Source organism: Dama dama, chromosome 5 (assembly GCF_033118175.1).
Source record: "Dama dama isolate Ldn47 chromosome 5, ASM3311817v1, whole genome shotgun sequence".
Taxonomy (NCBI): Eukaryota; Metazoa; Chordata; class Mammalia; order Artiodactyla; family Cervidae; genus Dama; species Dama dama.
The window spans coordinates 37,358,670-37,383,256 of NC_083685.1; the positions used below are offsets into that span (position 1 = coordinate 37,358,670).

Genomic DNA, 24,587 nt, shown 5'->3' on the forward strand with positions numbered 1-24,587 from the left:
ATCAGGACTCATTCATCATGTCATTTGAGATCTTTTTTCTCCTAGGCTTGTTTTTTTCCCCCAGATATTCAGCGGTTCTAACAAATATTCATACTTGATTAGCATACCGACAAAGATTTTGTCTAATGTGTTTATTCATAGACTGCATCCAAGGACAAAGCACAGATATTCAAGAATCCCCTCCAACCTGAGCTTTACCCATTGGTTAGCCCTTTCTGGGTAGAATTGTCATGTGATGCCAAGTAAATCAACATCTGATTCAGGAGAGGTGGTCAGATTAAGTGGTATCAGGCCAAGAAAAAGGGCTATATTATTAGTGGATTCAAGCGTGGATGTCAAGATGAAAGGCATATCCTTGAAAATGAGTTAGTGAAGCAAGAAGTTCTCCGATCAAGGTGACACATCTGATGGTGGACACTTTGGGCTGTAGGGGCCTGGAGAGATGCCTTATAGCTGAAGATAAACATTTCAAAGGCATTGGCATAAAACTGATGTTTGAAGACAGAGTAGATTCATTCTTTGAGAGGGGATAAGTAAAGACTAGAAACTAGGGGCCTAGAATAATATATCTATACTAGGAATGTCTATGGCATATTAAGCATATGATCTTCCAAGAATTCAGAGCTAGTCCCAGGACATTACCGTGTACATGAAAAATTGATTTGGAGAACCACACTGGTTTGAATCACAAAAATAAATAAGAGAGTCCTGATTTTCCTGTTATCACTTCCTAAGCCCACTGCCAGCCCCATGAGCTCTGTTGCTGCCTCTGCCACCACCACATTAGTGTAGCAGCAGTGTTGATTGCCAGAAGGCAGAGACTGCAAGTGAGACAGTTCCAGTCACCAGGCTTTGGACAAAAGCCAGGTCAGTTCTGAAGCATGAAGCCACACAGACATGTGGAGAACGCGAGCCGTGACTAGAGCTGGCTGAGGCTGAAGGCCTTTTAAAGGCTGGTTAGGGCGAAGCAAGGCAAAAAATGGGAAGAAAAGACGAAATACAGGAACCAGAAAGTATGACTTCAAGACTCACTGTTTCTAAAATTTTGAACAAGTAGTGGTTGAGAAAGCAATATTCTTTAATCATACTCATGCATGAATAGGAGCTTCTTACCAGGTGGATGACTCTTCTTTACTTTGTCCCACTTGATTGTTTGTAGACTACGATTGACATGTAAATAAGGGAGGAAAAGACTGGAAACAACTCAAATGTCCATTACTTAGGACCTGGTTGAGTAAATATGCAGCTATAAAAGAAAAGAGAAATGGCTCTCAGTATAGCTATGAAGTGATTTCTTGGACAAATTGTTGAATGGAAAAGTTAAGGGCGAGGAAGGATTGAATAGTATACCAACATTTATCTAAGATGATGTCAAGAAAGGGATGGGAAAGCTTCCCTTTTATAAATATATCCCAATCAATACATGAAGGAATACCAGAAAGATGATAGTACTGTTTTGCAACCCTAGTGAAGTAAAGGACTTAGGCAATCATGAGTGACTAAACCATAAAAAGAGAAACAGCCAGGCATTATATGAATCTCAATATCTTTGAAGTATTTGTCCCCAAAAATCAAACCTGAATATTTTCAAGCTTCTAGATCTTATTATGAGTTTATAGGAAATAAGGAGACAGAGGAACATTTTAAATCACACCACAGAAATGCTCAGGAAAGTAAAGAATGTGGGAAACTATATCAGACACATGATCCAGTTTCTCCAACATGAATTGTAAGGGAAAAAAGGGAGAGAAATGAGATGTATTAATGAAATGCAATGTGTAGGTCTTCTTTTGACCCCAGTTCAAACAGATTAGCTGGAATACATTTATGAATAATGGGCAAAATTTTAACACTGACTAAATATTGACTATATTAAGGAATTTTTGCTATTTGTAATGTGGAATAATGTTGTCATTATGCTTTTTAAAAAATCTTTTAGAGATATGTGCTGAAATATTTGTGGATTAAATATTATGATTCTGAGACTTGCTTCAAAAAATTTACTGCAGTGTTGGGGGTAAGAATTAGAGTTTAGATAAAATAGAGTTGGCTGTGAGTTTATCATTGGTAAATGTGGGTAACAGGTGAATGAGAGTTCATTATATATTATTCTCTGGACTTCCCAGGTGTTGCTAGTGGTAAAGAACTGCTTGCCAATGCAGGAGACACAGGTTCTGTCTCTGGGTCGGGAAGATCCCCTGCAGAAGGAAATGGCGACCCACTCCAGTATTCTTGCCTGGAAATCCCATGGACAGTGAATCCTGGTCAGCCATAGGGTTGCAAAGAGTTGGACATGACTGAAGCGACTTAGCACATACACACACACACACAATCTACTATTGTATATGTTTGAGTTTTCCCTAGTTAAAAAAAAAAAGCTTCAGTGAGAAGGAAAAAAATATATTATTCTCTCTCTAAATAGTCACTAAGGGCTCAATTTCATCTATCTTCCCCTTTCTCCACTATTCTGAAGAGAAAGAGCTGGTCAAGTTTACAAAGTGGGGTTGAGCTGGTGTGACAGACACTTAAAATCATTTTCAGACACTTAGAATGGTACAAGTTTTTCACACCTGGAATACTGTCCGTTTCATTCTTCCCCTCCTTAAGTCTTGTCAACACACATTTCTAGTTTAATTGATTTAGGAACTGTCTTCAAATAAAATTTCCATAAACTTCCAAACTGAACAGCTCCAGACTCAAGTTTTGTAATCTATTAGCTATATGACCTCTTCCACCATAAAGCAAGTAGAACTTTTATTTGCTTTCTGTTCTGATTTTCATTGAGACTTCTCTGGTTCCTTAGAAAGAGAATGGATTTAACACAAAGATAACATCTATTTTTGACCATGACCCAGTTAGAATCATCACTCAAAAAGAATAGCTTTAATTTTTACTGTCGATTCAATAATCATTGCCAAAGAAATTGGTCCTTGAGGTTTTTCAGCTTTATCATATTTTGTATAAATACTGCATGCTGATTGCTCCACTGGAGCTCCATCAGTATCATATTTTGGATGATCCGAAAATCTGTTGTACAGCCCAGATTGTTATCTGGACCCCTAGTGAGCAGCATGATCTAAGAAAATGGCAGCTAGAAGCAACTGGCTGCACTGAGGTATACTGAGCACTGTTTTTGAAAGTATGGCTGGCAGGCGGGCCATTGCCCTGGTGGGCGCAAGATCAATTTGGCATCTTTTCAACAGAATGTTTTGAGGTAATGTGTTGCCAGACAGCATTTGATGCGATGTATAAGCAACACAAATTTGCATATAAATGAAGAAGGGCCGAGGACACTTGAACATTCTCTCTCACCCTTCAACCAACCATAGGCCTGCCTCCAGTCACCTATACTTACAGGACCCCAAGGATTTTCACTCCCCACAGAAAACTACCGAGTTGTCACGTCATCACAACATGAGAACGCACACACGGTTGATAATGGTGCAGAGGAAATGATCTACCTCCCTTTGACCCCATCGTAATACCCACAGTGACTGGGCTAAGCCATTCAGAGACTTGCCACAGGAGTTTTGGTTAGTGGAATGAGAAAATAACTTTCTTGTGGCTAAAGCTGTAAGATACAAAACATAGACACTGCGTGTTGCTGTGTTTTCAGCCATGTGGAGAAAACCACTCTGTAGTGAGTAAGGAGATCAAAAATATGAGAGAGAATGAGTGCCTGGTTCCAGTCGGCCTGCTGAGGCCCAGCTACACTACTGTCCTCAGGTTCCATTAGACCCAATAATATCATTATAATAAATTTCCCCTTTGATGCAAATTGAGTTTCTATCCCTAGCAGTCAAGGACTAATCTACAGCAGATGTCACAAATGATTGTTCATATTTGGAAATGAGAAAACATAAGAGAAGCTGAGGCAGAATTTTATCCACCTTACTAAGAGGTATTCTCATATGGAGTGTGAAAAGTATTCATGAGTCCCCTTTGATTAAGGTTAGCTTGGTTGTGTGTGTTATGGCAATTAAAGAATACATATCTTAAAGTCTTTTCAGGACTTGGTTTCTTCTTAAAGAAAATAAAAGTGTCCATTAAAAGGTTGATACAAAAAGTTAGTAATTTTGAGGTTAACCCAAAATTTAGCATAATCTTCCATGGGAACATTTGTATATGTATGTGTGGGTTTTAAATTCCACAGATAGCACTAAAATGAGAAATAGGCAAAAAGGTGTTTTAAAATACTTTGTTTCAGCATGTAAAATCTCGTTTTATTACAGAATTCTTTTGCTAAAGGCACAGCTCTGCTGGGTTGATGCCAGAGTGATGGGATCGTAACAGCCTAGTTAATTTTAAAAGATTTACAGATGCTGGGCTTCGAACTACTGATAGTAAAATATACTTCACACTTTAATATAGTGCTTAAATTCATGCCACATCTTGTGGACTTAATATTGCATCTGCACATGAGTGTGTGTATGTGTGTGTATGTGTTTGAATGTAGATATGTTTATTTCAAAGAGAAGAGTTGGTGGGCGAAAGCAGGACAGACCTGTAAAATAACTCAGAATTTCTCGTGCCTCTCACATTCTTCAGTGTAATTATAAAGTATGTACAGAAGATACATGAACACACTGTATCAAGGATGGTATGGGTTTATTTCCAGTTAGATGCCAACATAATGGGCTTCCCTGGTGGCTCAGATGGTAAAGAATCCACCAGCAATGCAGGAGACCCAGGTTCAATCCCTGGGTCAGGAAGATCCTCTGGAGAAGGGAATGGCTACCCACTCCAGTATTCTTGCCTGGAGAATTCCATGGACAGAGGAGCCTGGCGGGCTACAATCCATGGGATCACAAAGAGTCAGACACAACTGAACAGTTAAGAATGCACACACACCAGCATAATAAAACAGCCTATCTAAAGTTTTGTGATTAGATCTTCAAATAAAAAATACAGCCCTTAACAGGAAATTCTTGGCACTTGCTCCAGTTTTCTCCTTTTACAACATTATAGGGTCCTTTTATGTGTATATTTTATCATGTATAATAGAGAATACATTGACTAAGATTGGAAAATAGTGTCCATTGTATGGTATTCCCTTGTGTCCAGCTGACTCATCTCCATAAAAAAAAAATTTCTATTCATTTAGAGATATCTACTGGTCTCTTTCCAATGATAGATTTTTTTGATGGTTAGAAAAAGTTGATGGTTAGTTTAAAAGGATGAGGTAAAATATATGAATACAGTCATGAGATTTACTAAATACACATACTCAAATTCACTCAATTTTACATCTTTAGATTTTAAAAATTATAGACGAATAATCTATGCTTTAAAAACTCACTATTAGCTCCTTAAGTATAACAACTGCTGTGTTTCTGATAACAAACCAATCCCACCAAGTGATAATTTAATACATTAAAGTTTAGAAGATGTTATTTTTTCATTATCAATAAGTAGTTTCATCTGTTCTCCTTTTTCATAACCCTTTCCATGTCTGTGGATTGCTTTCATGGCCTTTCTCATAGTTTTTAGTTTATCCTTTACAAACGGACATTTTTCAGTCTCTGGCTCTTTTCATTGCTGAACTTGTCACAAACCTTATTCTCTCATTAGAATTCTTGTAAAAGAGTTTGGGTAACAGTAGTTAAGAAAGAATGTTTAAGTGTCATAGACCATTAAGTAATGGACTTAATGATCAGAAGAGAAAAAAAAAAAAGAATGTTTTGGTTAAAGCCTTCGTAAACTGAATCATCTTTATTCTTCAGTTTCTTCTGGATTAAGGGTACTATAATGAAAATGATTAGCCAATGTGGCTCTTACAAATATTTGTAATTTCTCTTTAAGTTATGCCATATATATAATTTTTTAATTGTTAAAAGACAAGCACTGTATCTTACTACTACCTTTTAAATCAGTAAAATCAGGGATCTTTGGGACATTCAGGAAACAGTTCAAAGTGCATCTCACTGCTCGTAAGACAGTAGGCCATATAATTTATCAGATAAGGAAACAACAACTTCAATTTCTAAATACCCCAGTGTGTGATGTCATTACCAAACATCAAAACCTACATGTATTAAAATTTAAAAATTGACTTACAGGTTATCTAAAATTACACATAGTTAATATGTGCCACTTGTAAATTCTAATCTTATCTTGGGAACTTGGGTTTTGCATTGCTTAACTAATGTGCTTAAATTTGCAGTCTTAGTGTCTTATTATCCTAACCTTTTTTTTTTTAAATAAATGAAATAGAAGTCTTTAGTTCCTCTTCATGTAAATAAAGACCTAAATAAGCATTTAGTTACACCTAGAGGCAGCTATAGAATTGTTCTGGGCACAAGAGGAAGGTCTAAGAAAGTAAAAACTCCTTGTCTTTACTGTGGTTGACCACTACATAACTCCTGTGCTCCCTAACTGGCAGTTCTAGCCCAGCTGCATTCTGCCCTAAGTCATCTGGAAAGGGGAAGATAGATACTATTATGAAGCACTCATGGGGCTTAAGAAGGTTTAAATTGTAGTTACTATAGAGTGGTAGTTCTTAACCTGTATGGGATTCCTTGTTTTATATGATGAAAGCTTGAACTGTCTCTCTACATATAAATTTTCATAGGTCTCAGTATGTTCTTAGACCCATCTAGCTATCCAAGGACCCTCGTTAAGAATCATTCTTATGTAGCCAATAAACACACAAAACTGGTGAAGTAATACTTGAAATAGCATCCAATTCATTTTACAAATAAGACAATGTTGATTTATAATTATGTGAGTTTCAAAGAATATAACATGAGCTTCTAAGCAAGTGGCTAATAAGCCATACAAGCATTAGTCCGTCAGAGGAAAGAGATCACCTTAAAATGTAAAAGTAAAAGGACTTCCCTGGTGGTCCAGTGGTTAAGATTCTGTACTTCCAACGCAGCGGGCTCAGGTTCAATCCTTGTAGGGCAACTAAGATCCCACATGCTGCATGGCATGGTCAAAAATAAATAAATGATACTAACAACTATAAAAAAAAATTTTTTTTTAATGTAAAAGTTGAGAAGATACGTGAATATATACTGTTAGGTGTTCTAGAATATCTTATTTGATGGTGATATCATTTAATATAGATCCTTTTAAAAAAATATTTATTAATTTACTTTGGCTGTGCTGGGTCTTAGCTGTACAAGGTGAGGTCTAGTGTCCTAACCAGGGATTGAACCCAGGTCCCCTGCATTAGCAGCACGGAATCTTAGCCACTGGACCACCAGGGGAAGTCCCAGTACAAATCCATTTTTATTTATTTATATGCTACTGGGAAAGAAGAGCTTTCTTTTCTTTCAGGACAGTACTACTGTAAATGAGAATGATGTCTGGAAAAGAAGTGTGAATTATCTTGTCTTCTCACTCCCTGTCATGAGCTAATGGTGTATTTAACATCGGGTTTGCTCCCTGGAACCTAACTTCAAATGCCCTTTAGCTAGCTAACTATTGTCAAGGCATTTTTCTGTTTAACACAGATAGTCATTATCATTATGGCATACTCTTTAAAATGACTCTGAGAGTGGGAATGGAGAAATGAGCTCATTTAAGTCAAGACTGGGTGTAGGGTGGGTGAAATGGGTGAAGGTGATCAAAAAGTAAAAAACTTCCACTTATTAAATAAGTTAGTCCTGGGGATGTTATATACAGCCTGGTGACTGTTAATGACACTGTATTATGTATTTAAAAATTGCAAAAAGAGAAGATCTTACAAGTTCTCATCACAAGACAAAGAAATTTAAAACTGTGGTGATTATTTCATATTATAGACACATAGTGAACCATTATGTTGTACTCGTAATACTAATAAAATGTTTTATGTCAGTTATATCTCACATAAAGAAAAAAGAGGGTGTAAAAAATTCTGACTTCCAAGTATTCCATTCCATAGTCAGAGTCCAGAATCTCAAGGTAGACAAGATGCAAGGAAGAGTACCCGAGGCATTCCCAAAGTTCTGGAGTTTCAAAGGAGGCACTTTTCTGCATGGTGTTGGTGGGGCATGGTGTGGGAGTTGGCAGCAAAGACAGTTGACAGATGACACACAGGGTCTATTAAAACTGGCTGAATACCCCTGCTTACCTCCTCCCTCCCCCAGCCACTGCTTCCCAAGCTCCACAACCCTGGTCCGGAGGATCTGACCCTTCAGACAGGGGCTGGGGCTGGAGCGGGCGGGGGGGCAGGGGGGCTGGGGGGGTTGGGGGCGTGCTGAACTTTGTTTGCTCTCCCCTTTCTTGACTATCTCTTGTCATGCTCTTTGCCTGGGGCCAAGCACTCCCGTTCCTAAATGCTTTTTACCCAGTTAGGTACCTCTTCCAGGGCCTTAATAGCTTTGCAGGCATAACTTGGTCATCAGCCCCCGCACCCCTCCTGCCCCCCCAGGGGTTCACAGATACACACCTCAGATGATCCACTGTGCTCCAGACAATACTGCTTTTTTAGTACAGAGTAGACAGTTATTTTGGCTGCAGTTGTCACAGCAGGAGCTGTGTTTGTGTGTATTTAAAGCAAAACAAAATGTAAAAGCTACTTTCTCTCTCTGTTCAGAGATAGCTCAGCAGTAGCCCTTTTCGTAGACTCCCAGAGGTTAAGAGACATGCTAACTTGGTATGTTTGGAGAGTGCAGCAGGGCCAAGGCTACCAGCCTTCATGGGCCTTCTCATCTAGTGAGGGAAATAGACATTTACTATTAGTAACTGTCGTGACAACTGTGAGATAACGGCATGGTAGTACAGGTTGCTTCCAGAACACAAGATGGGCGATCTGAAGCAAGCGGGTGTGGGAAGGGAGTGAAGTTGCCGCTGAGAGTGCCGCTCAGTGGAAACATTCACACTGAACCTTGAAGGAGTAGGTACATTAACCAGTACTTTCCACAGTCTTGCTCCCTGAAAGCGGGACTTTGTTTTCTTCACGACTCTGTTCCCCAGGGCCTGGAACCTTGTAGGTGGTCAGTAAAGATTTCTTGAATGAATGGAGGGTTCCCAGCATCTGTTTACCTTCTCACCCCTCTCTTGCTTTACTTCGGGCTTCTTATGTTCTCTCTATAGCCATACCAGTTGGTGTGTTCTTTTCAAAACTAAAAATGCTCCTTTTTAACTTGTTAGGGTTCAATTAATGTTAGAAACATTTCAAATTCCCACAGCTGCAGATGGTTGCAGAAACAATAAGAATAAAAACCCTCAGTCTTTACCCCTGTGGGATGGTCAATTCATTTGTAAATTTTTCAAAAACAAAAACTATTATGGGTTTGTCCATGTAAGTAGTAACGATCGGATGTACATACACTCAGCTATATATTTCAGAGATCTCAAAATAACTTTAAATCAGCAAAATTAAGCAACCAAGGAGTTTTTCCCCCTTCTCTAATATCATTCGACTTTGAACATGGCCTTACAGACCTTGTTTTCTTTTGATTCAGTACTCTGCATGGCGCTCTAGATTTGACCTTAACAATTCCAGGTGGAGTCGCATCATAAAGCCTATTTTGCATACAATCCAAGGGAATGTATAATTCCTTAAATCTGAAATTTGCCCTTCAAAATTCTCACCTCTAGCATACCCAAGTAAAAGTTTATGTGTGAGGTGAATTGTGAAGAACTTTAAATCAATGCCATCAGCTTCCCTGGAGTTCCCTTCCTGGACTGGTCCCGTTTTCGGCTCTGATCTGCGTTCTTGGCCGTTTGGGGCACCCCTGGCCGTTTGTGCCTGTGACAGTCAAGACTCCATCTGCTGCTCCGCGGCCAGGAGCCCGCTGCGTGCCCTTCAGTCACATCTTTCAGGCGCGGCCATTCAGCCACCTTTCACCGCGTCTCAATGGGCCCGGGAGAATGGCCCTCGGCCTCGCAGTAGTACATAATCTCTCAGGTAGCCTCCTCCTTGAAGCACCTCCAGTGGCAGGCTATTCGCAAACAGCGGGACACCACTCTCTACTGGGTTCCTAATCCCTCAGACACACAGGGGAAGGAGGTCGCGGACTCTGAAAGTGAAAAGAAAAGCGAGGGGGCGGGGAGCCGAGCGCACACAATGCGCCCCCGCCGCCCCGCCGCAGTCCGCGCCAGCTGCAGCCCAATTAAGCTCAACAGGTCACAGGTGTTCCACACAGACGACGCTTTTAACAAAACCACTTTCTTGAAAATACCTAAGACGTCGTTTTAAAGCACTGCAGCCCATTTCTTTTGGTGGATTCTTTAAAGCTATTTAGTACACTTGAAATACAAAGAAGATGAAAAGCACGTTTAGGCCTCACTGGAAGGCAAGCTTTCTTCGTTCCAAAAAGCGGGAGCCGGGGAGAGAAGGGCCCGCTGCCTCAGCGTGGACTGGGCGGGTCCCAAGAAAGGGCTGGAGGGGCATCTCCGACCGCCCCAGCTCCCCACAGTAGTCAACTCTGCACCGTGCAGTTCACCTACTCAGGCAAGAAACTGCTGCACGGTCATCTCCTTGCACCCATCATCCTCCCCAGGATGCAGGTGTAGTTTCCCTCTGAACTTTTAGAAAAGCAACCCTGACAGGCGCTGATTAAATGAGGTAAACGAATTCAGCACTGCAGAGCCGCTTTTCTCATCATCTGAGGTCACCCTATAAATAAGCCGCCTCTTCCCCTACATTTAAAATCACTGACAGAGTTTCTCCACAGACCTGAGTACACACTCTGGGCCCACAGGAGGGGTGATGGGAAGCAAACAGAACTTGAGTTGGTTGTTTAGGCCACTTTCAGAAATGTGTTACTCTACCACTTGGGAGGATACAGATAATCTCTGAGAGGTAGTTGGGAGCTTAGTGGGTGGTGACAGTTCCCTTAGGATTTCAGCGTCCCTGTTGGAGGTGAGCAGCTCCAGGCCTACTCCACAGGCCTGCACGAAGCAGTGTCCCTTCTTCCTGACCTCACCTGCCCCTCAAGGCCAGTGTTCCTGTTGTCATTGTCTTCATTCTTTTACAGTCAGTAGAAGAGAAGTGCACATACTACCCCAGCCTTACCTGGAATGGAGGGAACTGTGCTTGAAGTTGCTGTCGGGCTCCTATTTTCCATTGCCCCAGGAAGGCAGGTCGTGCTGCTGTGACGCTGAAGAAAGTGGGAGGGCTACAGCCCAGGACGAACAAGTACCCGAAATAAGTGCCCAGAGTTTTCAAGTTTTCCTTCCTGTTGATTAGTTTTTGGTAAACAGTTTTTGCCTTGACGGTCATTCTTAACAGCATCAGTTAAAAAAATGCTGCCGCCCGTTTAGAAACCATGTTGGTTTTAATTTTCACAACATACCTCTTTCTGTTTTACAAAGCTGAGCCACCTGTTTAAACTCTTCTTGTCTCGTGGACTGGGGGAAAGAACCATAGGCTATGTGTAAGAGGTTTCATTTTTTTTTTTTCCTCAGTGAAGTAAGACATTGTTCTTATTCTTCGTGGCATTCAGAATTCTGCACAATTGCCTCTTTTGCCCTTTTGCATTTAAAAGTGAGGTAATTAGATTTCCCAAGGTTCAGTGGTCAAGAGCCCTGTCATCCCGGGAAGTTGCTTCCCCACACCCCTCACAAGAGGAGTTGTCTCACGTAATCCAGTTATTGCTGTATTGTTGCTCTAAAGGCACTGCTTTTTCAGAGGGCAAGCGTAGCAGGAAAATTCGTACTCATATGGCCCTTTGCTAATATTGCTGAGTTGCTTTTTTTCCCCTGCAGTTGAATACAATTACTCTTTTCTTCATTGACTTTGTTTTGAGGATTTGTAAACATTTTCATAAAAATCTTTTCCTTTCCTCCCTTTTAGGAGTTCATCTCAAATATGCCTAAATCTTTCATACAGAGATTTCCTATTTATTTTGCTATTTTTCAGATATCTAACAGATCTCTTATGACTGCTGAATAAATGGAAAGAGGATTTGTAACATGTTGGCACCAAATAAATGAGTGTCGTGGACACTGAAACGCAACCTATCTTAATCACTCTGACAGTGAGATCTGAGGCTTTTTTGGTCTTGTTTATGCATTTACTCAAATAGAGACTAACTGTTTTCACCTTTCAGCAAATCACATATATATTTTAAAGTTTGGGTATTAATCTTTTAGTCAGAACTGAAAAGGAACACAGAACATAGACTCTGAGCTTTACAGAGTCAGCCAAAACATTTTGCTTTTACAACATAATGGCAAAAACAATCTTATTGGTAATTGGCTAATAATTCATTTAAATGATGTAGTCTGCAGCCTATGGGGAAAGATGACAAGATGGTGAAGGGATTAGGGGAAAGCTTCCAAAATCCTCTTTGCCAAAGATGTTAAAGTGTCTAAGTGCTAAAGAGTGTCTTTCTAAACAGGTTAGTTCAACATTCCAGACAGTCTGTGACTCAAATTCGTGTATTGGTCTACACTTCTCAGTGAGATTCTTCTGTGGCCCCATGGGAAGAATTCATCTGAATTCCCCCGTCACTCTGATTTTGAAAGTGAAACCAGCAGAATGATGAGCTCTGTGGTCCCCATGTACACTGTAGAGATATACATACATGTACATACATTCATTCAGTTTCCTTAAAGCTTCAGAGACAGTAATAAGAAAGGTCCTAGTTTAAATTGAAGGCCCTTCTTCTTAGCTTCTATAGGATTCATTCCCAAATAGAGAGGTGTATTTTTAGTAGCGAATTTATCTGAAAAGACCTCACCTCTCCTAGCTCAATACAGAAACGAAATCCTTCAGTAATGAATTGATGCCAGGTTACTTTCACCAAGTGAGGCAATAAGCATTGGCACAATTTGTTAAAACAAATCTTCCATTTCAGTTATCTAAACCAATATATATTACTGCATTGTTGGTAAATTTGGGGGAATCTTTCTCAATTAAAGTGCAGGTTTTTCCCCTGTTACAGCACAGGGGAAAATTTACTTTCCCTGTATAACAAATTTTGAAAGCGTCCCACAAAATAACAGGCATACTTGTATTCTTGCTAAAATTTCTGATCTGTATCACTTCTAAGGAGAGAATTAGATTCAAAATGATGCCCCAGACCAAAACATTTGCTTAAAATGAACATGCATCAGTATTAACTAATTTTTCCTATTGAGTTTATCATTCTAAAAACTTAAATATAACTGAAAGTCTAGGTCATAATAGACTTAAGTAAAAATATTACAGAATATTGGCCAAATATTAGAAATACGTGTATAACATACAGTTTTGAAAAACTTGTTAGTTAAGGAAGTGCTCAATTCAGTTCAACAAATGCATATGTATTAGGTATAGGTTCAACGCACAACTGTATACTGTGTCTGCTGCCTTTTGACTCCATTAAAAAGACTGGCCCTCCTCCCGTCTCTCTTGCTCAGTTCTTTCCCTTTTCTCTCTGTTCTGGAATTTGTTATTGCTGTTCAATCACTCAGTCATGTCTGACTCTCTGCAACCCCATGAACTGCAGCATACCAGGCTTCCCATCCTTCACCATCTCCTGGAGCTTGCTCGAACTCCTGTCCATTGAGTCGGTGATGCTGTTCAACCATCTCATCCTTTGTCGTCCTGTTCTCCTGCCTTCAGTCTTTCCTAGCATCAGGGTCTTTTCCAATGAGTTGGCTCTTGGAATCAGGTGGCCAAAGTACTGGGGCTTCATCATCAGTCTCTCCAATGAATATTTGGGATTGATTTCCTTTAGGATTGACTGGTTTGATCTCCTTGCAGTCCAAAGGGCTCTCAAGAGTCTTCTCCAACACCACAGTTCAAAAGCATCCATTCTTTGGTGCTCAGCGTTCTTTATGGTCCAGCTCTCACATCCATACATGACTACTGGAAAAACCATAGTTTTGACTAGATGTAACTTTGTTGGCAAAGTAATGTCTCTGCTTTTTAATATGCTGTCTAGGTTGGTCATAGCTTTTCTTCCAAGGAGCAAGCATCTTTTAATTTCATGGCTGCAGTGACCATCTGCAGTGATTTTGGAGCCCAAGAAAAGAAAGTCTGTCACTATTTCCATCGTTTCCCTGTTTGCCATGAAGTGATGGGACCAGATGCCATAATCTTTGTTTTTTGAATCATGAGTTTTAAGTCAGTTTTTAAACTCTCCTCTTTCACCATCATCAAGAGGGTCTTTAGTTGCTCTTAGCTTTTTACCATATGGGTGGTGTTAACTACATATCTGAGGTTATCGATATTTCTCACAGCAATCTTGATTCTAGCTTGTGCTTCATCCAGCCTAGCATTTAGCATGATGTACTCTGCATTAAAGTTAAATAATCAGGGTGACAGTATACAGCCTTGATGTACTCCTTTCCCAGTTTATAACCAGTCCATTGTTCCATGTCCGGTTCTAAGTGTTGCTTCTTGACCTGCATACAGATTTCTCAGGAGGCAGGTAAGGTGTTCTGGTATTTCCATCTCTTGAAGAATTTTCCAGTTTGTTGTGATCCACACAGTCAAAGACTTTAGTGTAGTCAATGAAGCAGAAGTGGATGTTTTTCTGGAATTTGCTAGCTTTTTCTATGATCCAACAGATGTTGGCAATTTGATCTCTGGTTCCTCTGCCTTTTCTAAATCCAGCTTGTACATCTGGAATTTCTCAGTTCACAGACTCTTGAAGCCTAGCTTGGAGAATTTTGAGCATTACTTTACTAGCATGTGAGATGAGTGCAATTGTGTGGTAGTTTGGCATTCTTTGGCATTGCCCTTCTTTGAGATTGGAATGAAAACTGACCTTTCCCAGCCCTGTGGCCTCTGCTGAGTTTTCCAAATTTGCTGGCATATTGAGTGTAGCACTTTCACAGCATCATCTTTTAGGATTTGGAATAGCTCAACTGGAATTTCATCACCTCCACTAGTTTTGTTCATAGTGATGCCTCCTAAGGCCCACTTGACTTTGCATTCCAGGATGTCTGGTTCTAGGTCAGTGATGATGCCATCGTAGTTATCTGGGTCATGAAGATCTTTTTTGTATAGTTCTTGTATGTATTCTTGCCACCTCTTCTTAATATCTTCTGCTTCTGTTAGGTCCATACCTTTTCTGTCCTTTATTGTGCCCATCTTTGCATGAAATGTTCCCTTGGTATCTCTAATTTTCTTGAAGAGATCGCTAGTCTTTCCCATTCTGTTGTTTTCCTCTATTTCTTTGCACTTATCACTGAGGAAGGCCTTCTTATCTCTCCTTACTATTCTTTGGAACTCTGCATTCAGATGGGTATTCTTTCCTTTTCTCCTTTTCCTTTCACGTCTCTTCTTTTCTCTATTTGTAAAGCCTCCTCAGACAACCAATTTGCATTTCTCTTTTTGCATTTCTTTTTCTTGGGGACAGTTTTGATCACCACCTTCTGTATACTGTTACGAACCTCCATCCATAGTTCTTCAGGCATTCTGTCTATCAGATCTAATCCCTTGAATCTATTTGTCACTTGAACTGTATAATCATAAGAGATTTGATTTAGGTCATACTTGAATGGTCTAGTGGTTTTCCCTACTTTCTTCAATTTAAGTCTGGATTTTGCAATAAGGAGTTCATGATCTGAGCCAGAGTCAGTTCCCTGTCTTATTTTTGCTGACTTTATAGAACATCTCCATCTTCAGCTACCAAGAGTGTGAAAGTGAAAGTCACTCAGTCATGTCGGACTCTTTGCGACCCCATGGACTGTGTAGTCCATGGAATTCTCCAGGCCAGAATACTGGAGTGGGTAGCCTTTCCCTTCTCCAGGGGTCTTCCCAACCCTGGGATCGAACCCAGGTATCCCCCATTGCGGGCAGATTCTTTACCAGCTGAGCCACAAGGGAAGCCCAAGAATACTAGAGTGAGTAGCCTATCCCTTCTCCAGGGTATCTTCCCAACCCAGGGATCGAACCAGGGTTTCCTGCATTGCAGGCGGATTCTTTACCAACTGAGCTATGAGGGAAGCCTGTACAAAGAGTGTCATCAGTCTGATTTCATTATTGGCTGTCTGGTGATGTCCATGTGTAGAGTCTTCTCTTGTGTTGTTGGAAAAGGGTGTTTGGTGTGGCCAGTGCGTTCTCTTGGCAAAGCTCTGTTAGCCTTTGCCCTTCTTCTGGAATAGAGGAGAGCAAAGGGAAAAAACAGATGTAAGATAGGCAAGAGTCATGTTGTGCCTAGACTGGATTGTTTGTTATGGGTTAGCACTTCCTAGAGTGCACGCAGAAGATCAGCAGTACCCTACAGATAGCCGTTTGTAGGCGTTTTGCCAAAAGCTGAGGACAGATGGAGAGTTCTGGGGGAAACATCAGGTTAAAGAAAATTAAGGAGACCATCATGGCTAGGCTTCCCTAAAGTTAATAAATCTATAACATTCTACTGTGCATTGTGGGGAACAGTATATATTCTATTACTCTTATTTGATCATGAAATACTTCTTCCTCTGAAAAGACACTAATATCTCAAGGGAAGTGCTGGCATGGGCCATGAAAACAAGCAGAAAGCTGCACATCTCTTGGGAAACATGGAAGCTTGAAACGCATGGCTAAGTAAGTGACCGAGAGCGAATAGAACCCAGTCATCATGAAATGCACCTCCTAAGAATACTTGCACTTTCAGGCCTGTCTTTTTGTTGAAACTAGGAGAGAAGAACCAATAATCTGATTACTGCTTTTCCTTCTGGGATGTCTACTAAAAAGCCCTCTTATGAGGAAAAAAGTAAAAACAAAGGCACTTTTAGGGGTTATGCTCTGTCAACTGCCAGTGCATCAGCGGCTTTTGAATTGGGTTTAGAGGTGACCGTCATTGACTACCCTTCACTGTCATTATGGCCCACAGGACTTCTGAAAACTATCATTATTTTTAGTGACATTTTAATGATAGAATTACTCTTTTCCCCTCCATTTTTGGATATTGAAGCTGCTGCTGCTAAGTCACTTTAGTCGTGTCCAACTCTGTGTGACCCCATAGATGGCAGCCCACCAGGCTCTTCTGTCCCTGGGATTCTCCAGGCAAGAATACTGGAGTGGGTTGCCATTTCCTTCTCCAGTGCATGCATGCATGCTAAGTCGCTCAGTCGTGTCCAACTCTGTGCGACCTTATGGACAGCAGCCCGCCAGGCTCTTCTGTCCCTGGGATTCTCCAGGCAAGAATACTGGAGTGGGTTGCCTGTTCCTTCTCCAGATCCATGTAATTCCTGGTCTCTTTCTCCCCACCTTGCTCGTTTTATTTCTTCCACTCAGCATTTCCTTTCTTGTCCTATGTCCATATCTAAATTCTATCCTTCCCACTCCAGTTTATGAACCAGTAATTTCTTCCTTCTTTCCACACAAAAGCACTTTCCTTTTGCTTGCCAGCAGTACCTCTTAACACCATGTTTTCTGTGTCTCTGGATCCTCCATGGCCTCACCTACTTGTTGCATAGTAGCTGTACAGTGTGTGTTGGTTGATGAGTGACTGGTTAATTATGAGTGGAACTCTGTTTCCTCTTTGTTACTTGTTGTATATTGCTAAGCACATACGATAGGAAAATAGAAGTGGCAGAAAGGATTGCCTAGTTGGCTGGTTCTTCAGGACATCCCTTGTAAATAAAAAGCAACAGGATAAGGTTTCTTGAAGCAAGTGTAGAATTCAGGCAAGCCCTCAGCCATCTTTGAATCATGAACAGCTGGGCTCCTTCTACACAGCGGAGGACAGCTTCCTATGAGGTGCTTGAGCACCAGTATTCAGCTGCTCCGTTTCCCTTGTCATCATCTCCCAGAGATTCTAAAGGTCATCTCGGTCGAAACCAAACATTTCTTAGTGCTTTAGTCAAAACTCTGTTCAAGTTTTCTGTATCTCACAATTCTATAGAAATTGTTAATCAAGGGCCAGGCCAGTACTAAAAATAGTAGGCTAGTTACTATGAAATGTTAGCACATACCAGAGGCCCCAAGTCACTAAGCATCCAGCTTTCAAATGGCATTCAGTGCTCTGACCACCACCTGTGTCCCCTCTGTCACTGCCATGGAAGCTGAAGGCAAAAAGCAATCTATAGCTTAGAGGAAAATCTATAGATGCAGATATGAAGAAAGGGCAAGAGGAATTGCTCAAGGGAACCAATCCCAAGGACAGCCTTTAAGGCCTCAATGACTCACTTCCCACTCCCTGTATTTACCTACCTTGCCATGTTAGGCTACCCAAGATTCCAGTTATTAGAGGAGTATAATCATTTCTTCTCCCTATTTGATTACTGTATCTTGAGAGAAGAAGCCATGCTAGACTCTGGGTTCATTTTCTCAAATGTGCCAGTGCTATTAGCCACCTGCCATCTGGCCACATGAGCCGAATTCTAGGAATTTTGAGAGATTCCAGGCAGCCTTGCACCTCCCCTTCTTTCCTCACCCCAACCTCCCTACCCGCCCCCCCCCCCCCACCACCACCACACCATTTGCTGATTTCAGACTTTGTGCACCTACCTCTGCTGTGAGATCACTGCATGTACGAAACCTCGGAGCACTGGTCTCACAGCAGTTAACTCATAAAGTCATTAGTGATTGTCTAGCACACACAGTAGGTGCTCAGTAGATGTTTGTAGCCATTCATGCTGGGTCCAGTGTTCTCTGAGGTATCAGGTAAAGTGTGTAAGACAGGGCGTTGGCCATGGGGTGGTAACCTCTCTACTCCACTTAGCCTGAGGAGGGAGCTACACAAAAGAAGCATTTTCTGTTCTGAGAGAAGGAGCTGGAATTGCACCAGCGAGCGGTTAATCCCTTCCTCTCTGCCTCTCCCAGTGATTTGGCTTCCAGCTTTTCAGCCTTGCAGCCATTGCTTCAGATTCCTACACACAGGAGAGAAGTGCTGCTCAGATGGAGGGGCTAGGAGGACGCCAGGCTCTCCCCACTCAGTCCCGCTCCCTCCTCACAGAGGTCCCCACGATCCCTTTGGAACACGGTGGAACCAGTTTACCATGTGGGCATTTTAGGTGCTTTCACTGAGCTTATTAAATATCACATGCCATTTTCAAAATAGCCCTTTTTGCACCAGCATGTGTGATGAGGTTTTTTTCACTAATCCCTAGAAGTTTTGTTTCTTCCTTCAACAAGTCGGTAGCCATTCTTTTGGGAAAAGCATTAACATGCATAACCACTATAGTCGACTTCAGTGCTCATTAATGAAGCCCAGAACTAACAGTTACATTGTGGTAATTTGACAAAGCCATCTAAATCTATGCATGTTTTTTGAAAGCTCCCTAAACATGCTGCTAAATCCCCTAAAAAGCTACTAAACTGCTTTGGCAGCCATTAGCCCAGCATAAGCAGAGGAGCTCTTTTCAGTAAGTGAACAAACAGAGAAAATATGCTGAATGGCTGGACAAATGTGTTTCAGCTGGCCCTTTCATTTACCGATATAAGGGTGCAGTCAATATCAATCACTGTTTTCCCTGTTGCCCTGAAAATCACAATATCTCTTTTCATCCACCAAGCTCTTTTCACCACAGTAATGTGTCTTTAGAATGACACTGGCATCAGCCCGCTTCCGCTGTCTAAAGTCCAGAGAGCTTAAAACACATTTCAGGATTCAAGACTGGAACCTTCCTCCCTTCCGTTTTCCTACCGCCCACTCTCTCCTCCCTCCGCCAGCATCCCCTCCACCCCCCCACCCCACCCCAGATTCTTTTCAATTCTCCCAGCTTTCCTCGCTGAGTAAACAGAATTCACCTCTCTGTTTTAATGCAGCTCTCCAAAGTAAACGGAGACAACTCTATCTGATATTCCTAAGATTTAAGAACTCATTAAGGAGATGCACATAAAGAAATGCTTTTACATGTCGGTAATAGATCAAAGGTGGAAAGGAATGTGGAAATTCTGTGCTATGACAAGGTGTGCTGATGTGTGGGACCTCGCTCTCCATCGTCTCCTTCCTCGGCCCTGCCCTTATCACTGGTCTCCTCCCACCTCCCCCGCCACACGCACACTCACCCTTTGTCTTCCTGTGTTAGAGGTCCATGCTGAAGTGTATGTGTTCAGTCCTGTCCGACTCTTTGCGACCCCATGGACTGTAGCCCACCAGGCTCCTCTGACCATGGAATTTTCCAGGCAAGAATACTGGAGTGGGTTACCATTTCCTTTTCCAGTGCATCTTCCCAAACCAGGAATCGAACCCACGTCTCCTGCATTGCAGGCCAAATTCCTTACCACTGAGTCACCTGAGAAGAGGTCTGTGCCTGTACTGTTTCCATTGTGAGCTCCTAAGCACCAATGCCATAACATAACATCTGTTTGCCTCCTGAATCTCAGTAGTCAATATATTGTTTTGAAATGGAAGTGATTATTTCTTATCCTTTTGAAAACTCAAGTGGAATGACTCTCAAAGATCAATGTGGATAAGTTTATAGTTATAGCGGTTAACCATAGATGAATATCTGAAATGTGAACATTTCTAAAAAACAGTATGATTGGTTTCTTTTTTTTGGTATATTCCTTTTTATCCTATTTTTGTTTCTGTTTGTTTTGTGTCAGATCATAGCTGTGTGTAGAGAGGCAGCCCTGCTGGCTCTGGAAGAAGACATTGCAGCCAACTGCATTATGAAAAGACACTTTACTCAAGCCCTGAGCACCGTGACACCCAGACTTCCTGAATCATTGAGACGTTTCTATGAAGATTATCAAAAGAAGAGTGGGCTGCATACACTCTGAGAGAATATGCACATTCATTATGCTAAAAATCCTTCGTAGAGAAAGATTGTTTCAAAATAGTGTCAAAGTAGGCTTTAATAAGTGAAATGTCTGAAATATGTTGACCAGATTGAGGGGCTTCCATTCTTACAGACATTTTAAGTCATATGGTTGCAATGAAAATATCCATGAAAATCTCTGGACAAGAGTTAAAATTAGTTTTATCTAGAAATGTGTGCTGAGTTTTAAAAATCAAACTTTTGTATTTTCATTATTGATCTGGTTTATTCCTCCCGTGGTGCTTTCCTTTCTTCAGAATCCATTTCAGTGCTTTTCCAAAAAACAGAACTGTGGGCATCAGTTTTATACATGAACATAGAAAATGCATGTGGTTGAAAGCACGGTTTAAAATATTCACAAATCTTTAATTTTGAAGGCCAGCGCATGAAATGGCTAAATGCTCCAGCCAGGCTTATGTGATCTTGTTTCCCATTACATATTTATTCTCATAATTCATACATACATTTTTGGCATTAGCCTTCTTAACCTGTACTCGTGGCAATGAAACAAAGAATTGAGAGTTATTTCATACACTATAATGCCCTTTGAAAGTTTAAAAAATTGAAAATATAAGCTCAGTCCAGGTCTAGAGAAGTACTTGCTTTTTTTTTTTTTTTTTTCATGAAAATACTATAAATAAACTATATGAGGTGTTCCTGTTTTAACTTGTACACATTTCCAGGTTACCAATAAACTTTTTCAGTTCAAAGAAAAACCAACTTGTACTGTTAATCATTTTGTTTTACATTGCATTCTAAATATCTGTTTATGCTCCAAATTATTTATCCTTGAGATTTCTTTACACTTTAACACTCCATAAATATCCTTGAAAAAGCTGTTGGAAATTGATTGCTTGACTTCCAGTTCAGAAGCTGGTGATGGGAAAGAATGGCACTTAAACCCAGTCACTGTAGGTCTTTGAAAATTCCCAGAAAGACCATTCAGGTGAGAAATACCTGATTATGAAAATAACAGAGCTATACAGTTTTGTGGTGGTGGATATTCTGAAGTCGTGTTTCAACTGTTTCATCCTTTGACTCTCAAAAGTAGATTTTATGAGTTTTTTTGTCAGACTACATTGGTTTACTAGTACATAAAATCGCCCAAGGGATGAAGAATTTAGAAATGTGCTATCAAATAAATAGTGGCTTGTTGGTGCTTAAGTTGAGATTTTAATTAAAATTAATTAATAGTAAAAATTTAGAGGACTTCCCTGGTGGTCCAATGGCTAAAACTCTGTGCTCGCAAGGCAGGGGACCCAGGTTCCATCCCTGGTGAGGGAATTAGATCCAACATGCCACAACTAAGACCCAGCACAGCCAAATAAATAAGTAATTTTTTTTTAAAGAGAAAGAAAGCAATTTTTAAAATTTAGTTCATCAGACCTGTTAGCCACATTTCAAGTGTTCAAAGGCCATATGTGACATGTGTCTGCCATATTGGACAGACTCGATTGTAGAACATTTCCATTGCTCAGAAAGATCTGTTGGACTCTGCTGATTAGAAAATAAGGCTTACACATTGAAATAAATAGAACCTCGAAGTTCCTTTTGTGCTTCCCACTATACCTTTAGTTATTAACAGACTGTAACTTCTTCAAGTGCTAGGATACAAGAAAATGGGAGAAAAACTTATTCCCAAAGGCCTAACCTGTTGCTGATAAACTACAAACAAGAACAGGAAGCTTGAACCAACACTGAGGCGCTCAGACTGGGAGCTGGGGGCGGGAGGAAGACAACTGCTACAAGGAGTTTAGATGTTTATGGCCGCTCAGACCCGTTAGCCCATATGACATTGAAGTTGTGACTGGGCCTCATACATAATGTTCAGATCTTTAGAGACCAACACCTTGAGTGTAAGAACAGACTAACATCCTCCCACAAGCCAGGGAGACCACAGGGAACTTCTCTTGACTTGGTCTGTGCTTTGAATTAAAAAGCTAAAATCCTGCTTGTTGTAGCTTAGTCATTAAGTTGTGTCCAACTCTACAAGCCCCTGGACTGCAGCCCACCAGACTCCTCTGTCCATGGGAAGAATAAGAATACTTTCCAGGCAAGAATAAGAATACTGGAGTGGGTTGCCATTTCCTTCTCCAGGGGATCTATCTTCCCAACCCAGGGACTGAACCTGTGTCTCCTCCTTTGGCAGGCAGATTCTTTACCACTGAGCCACCAGGGAAACCCCAAAACCCTCCTTACAGAGTTTATAATCCCAAAGGGCCCATGGGGCCGCCACACTCTCCTGATGGAGTATAAATTGGTACAGCCACTTCAGAAAGCTACTAGCATAACTAGTAATGTTGAAAACCCTATAATCCCAATGGTTCTCCCAAGTGTATAACTCAGAGCAAGTTATTCAACAAGGTAATGAATGTGAAAATCATACTACCATTAATTGTAAGTAGTAAGAAACTGGAAGCAATCTTACTATCCATCAGTAAGAGGAGGAATTTCTATGAAATACTCATACAATGCAGTACCTATGGCAGTAAAATAAAATAGCTATATGTAAAACAGTAATCTCAAAAAGAATGTTTCGGAAGGATACTTAATATTTAAAGTTTTAAGGCATGCAAGATAATATGTTGTTTAAGGGGACGTGTGGTAGAACACTACATGAATGGAAACCAAACACTAAGTATTGGAGAAGAACTGCCTCAGAGGAGAAAAGTTGAAATGTTTCATATCTTAAACTGAGTGATGGGAATACAGATCCTGATTGTAATACAATCTGTAATTTTTGTATACCTAAATATTTTATGATTTTTAAAAGATGACCTTAAATTGACATGTTTTGATGCAAGAGCAAAATGCACCTATAGCCATGTTCTGCATTCTAACCAACATCATAATCATAAATTCACCCCATTCCATGGACTTCCAATGCAACCCACCACATTTCTGGAAAATCAGGAGTACCAGGCATGATGGAATAAAATGCAGACAAGTAGATAAGGATCAGGTTTTTAGGACCCAGGAAACAAATGGAAAGAATTTGGTTTTTTTCCTATTAGCTTTTTTGAATTTCTAATTTTATTGAGATACGACATACAGCACTGTATAAGTTTAAGGTATACAGACAGCATAATGATTTGACTTACATCATGTAATGATGACCACAATCAGTTTAGTAAACCTCCATCTTCTCAAACTGATCCAAAATTAAATATAAAAACTATTTTTTCCTTGTGAAGTTGGGAGAAATTTGTTGGTCAAAGTTAGTATTTAGGTGCTACACGTCTTGCAGTGGGTGGGAGAAATTAAATCTCAGAGTCAGTCCATGGCACTGTGATCATACAAAGAGGTAGAATTTAAGGATTTTAAGAGATTTTAGATCACTACATCTTTAGTCGATTCCAAACCAATTTTTTTTTTTTTTAATATCTTTAGGTAGCTAACAATTGCCATTGAAAAGGCAATGATAGTCCTTTACTTGAAGTTTGTGCCTTTTCTACAGCAGTGACAGTAAAGGTCTGAGTCGCAAAAGAGAGCAGGTCAGGTATCACTGGTGAGAGTTTACCTAGCTTTTTCTGTATAACAATTTGACTTCTCATTCCAGAGTCTCATGTTGATAGATTTTAAATGGTGTATGATCCTATTATTTTGGATTGTTTGTGATTGAATACACAATACAATTCATGGAAAATTTAAGTTCAACAAGGAAAGAAAATGCCCAGCTTCCTATCTAAGGATAGGAAGGATAACTTAGTTTTGGGACATCTATTTGGTCAAAAGTATTTCACTGGTTCAGATTCCTTCCAGGATTTGGAGATATTCACATTGACACTTTTTGCAACATTCCAAGGGACTTCAGTTTGTATAGTGAAACTAATATTTCCTTCTAATAACAAAACTTAGAAGAATGGCTTTTAAAGTTCTTTGCAAGCAAGAAAATTTATTTGTAAGTTTAATACCAACCACCCTAACCTAGCTTGAAAAGTATTCAGGTCTGTGCTATTTCTAATGCATAAAACAGATTCTAAAAATAATATATAAACTTTCCATTTTGGAAAAATAAT

The 24,587-nt window shown here is 40.4% G+C and overlaps 1 protein-coding gene across 3 annotated transcripts in view; it reads left to right on the plus strand.

Annotated features, from left to right (window-relative positions):
* Positions 1–21,270, plus strand: part of AFG2A (AFG2 AAA ATPase homolog A) — a 330,277-nt gene extending 309,007 nt beyond the window's left edge. For 2 of the 3 annotated variants that reach the window (XM_061142297.1, XM_061142298.1), the window contains exon 16: positions 20,354–21,270. In XM_061142297.1, the coding sequence (XP_060998280.1) occupies positions 20,354–20,530 (177 nt within the window). In that variant the 3' untranslated portion in view covers positions 20,531–21,270. The remainder of the gene's footprint in view (positions 1–20,353) is intronic. The other variant, XM_061142300.1, reaches the window with a different exon arrangement.
* Positions 21,271–24,587: the final 3,317 nt, after the last annotated feature.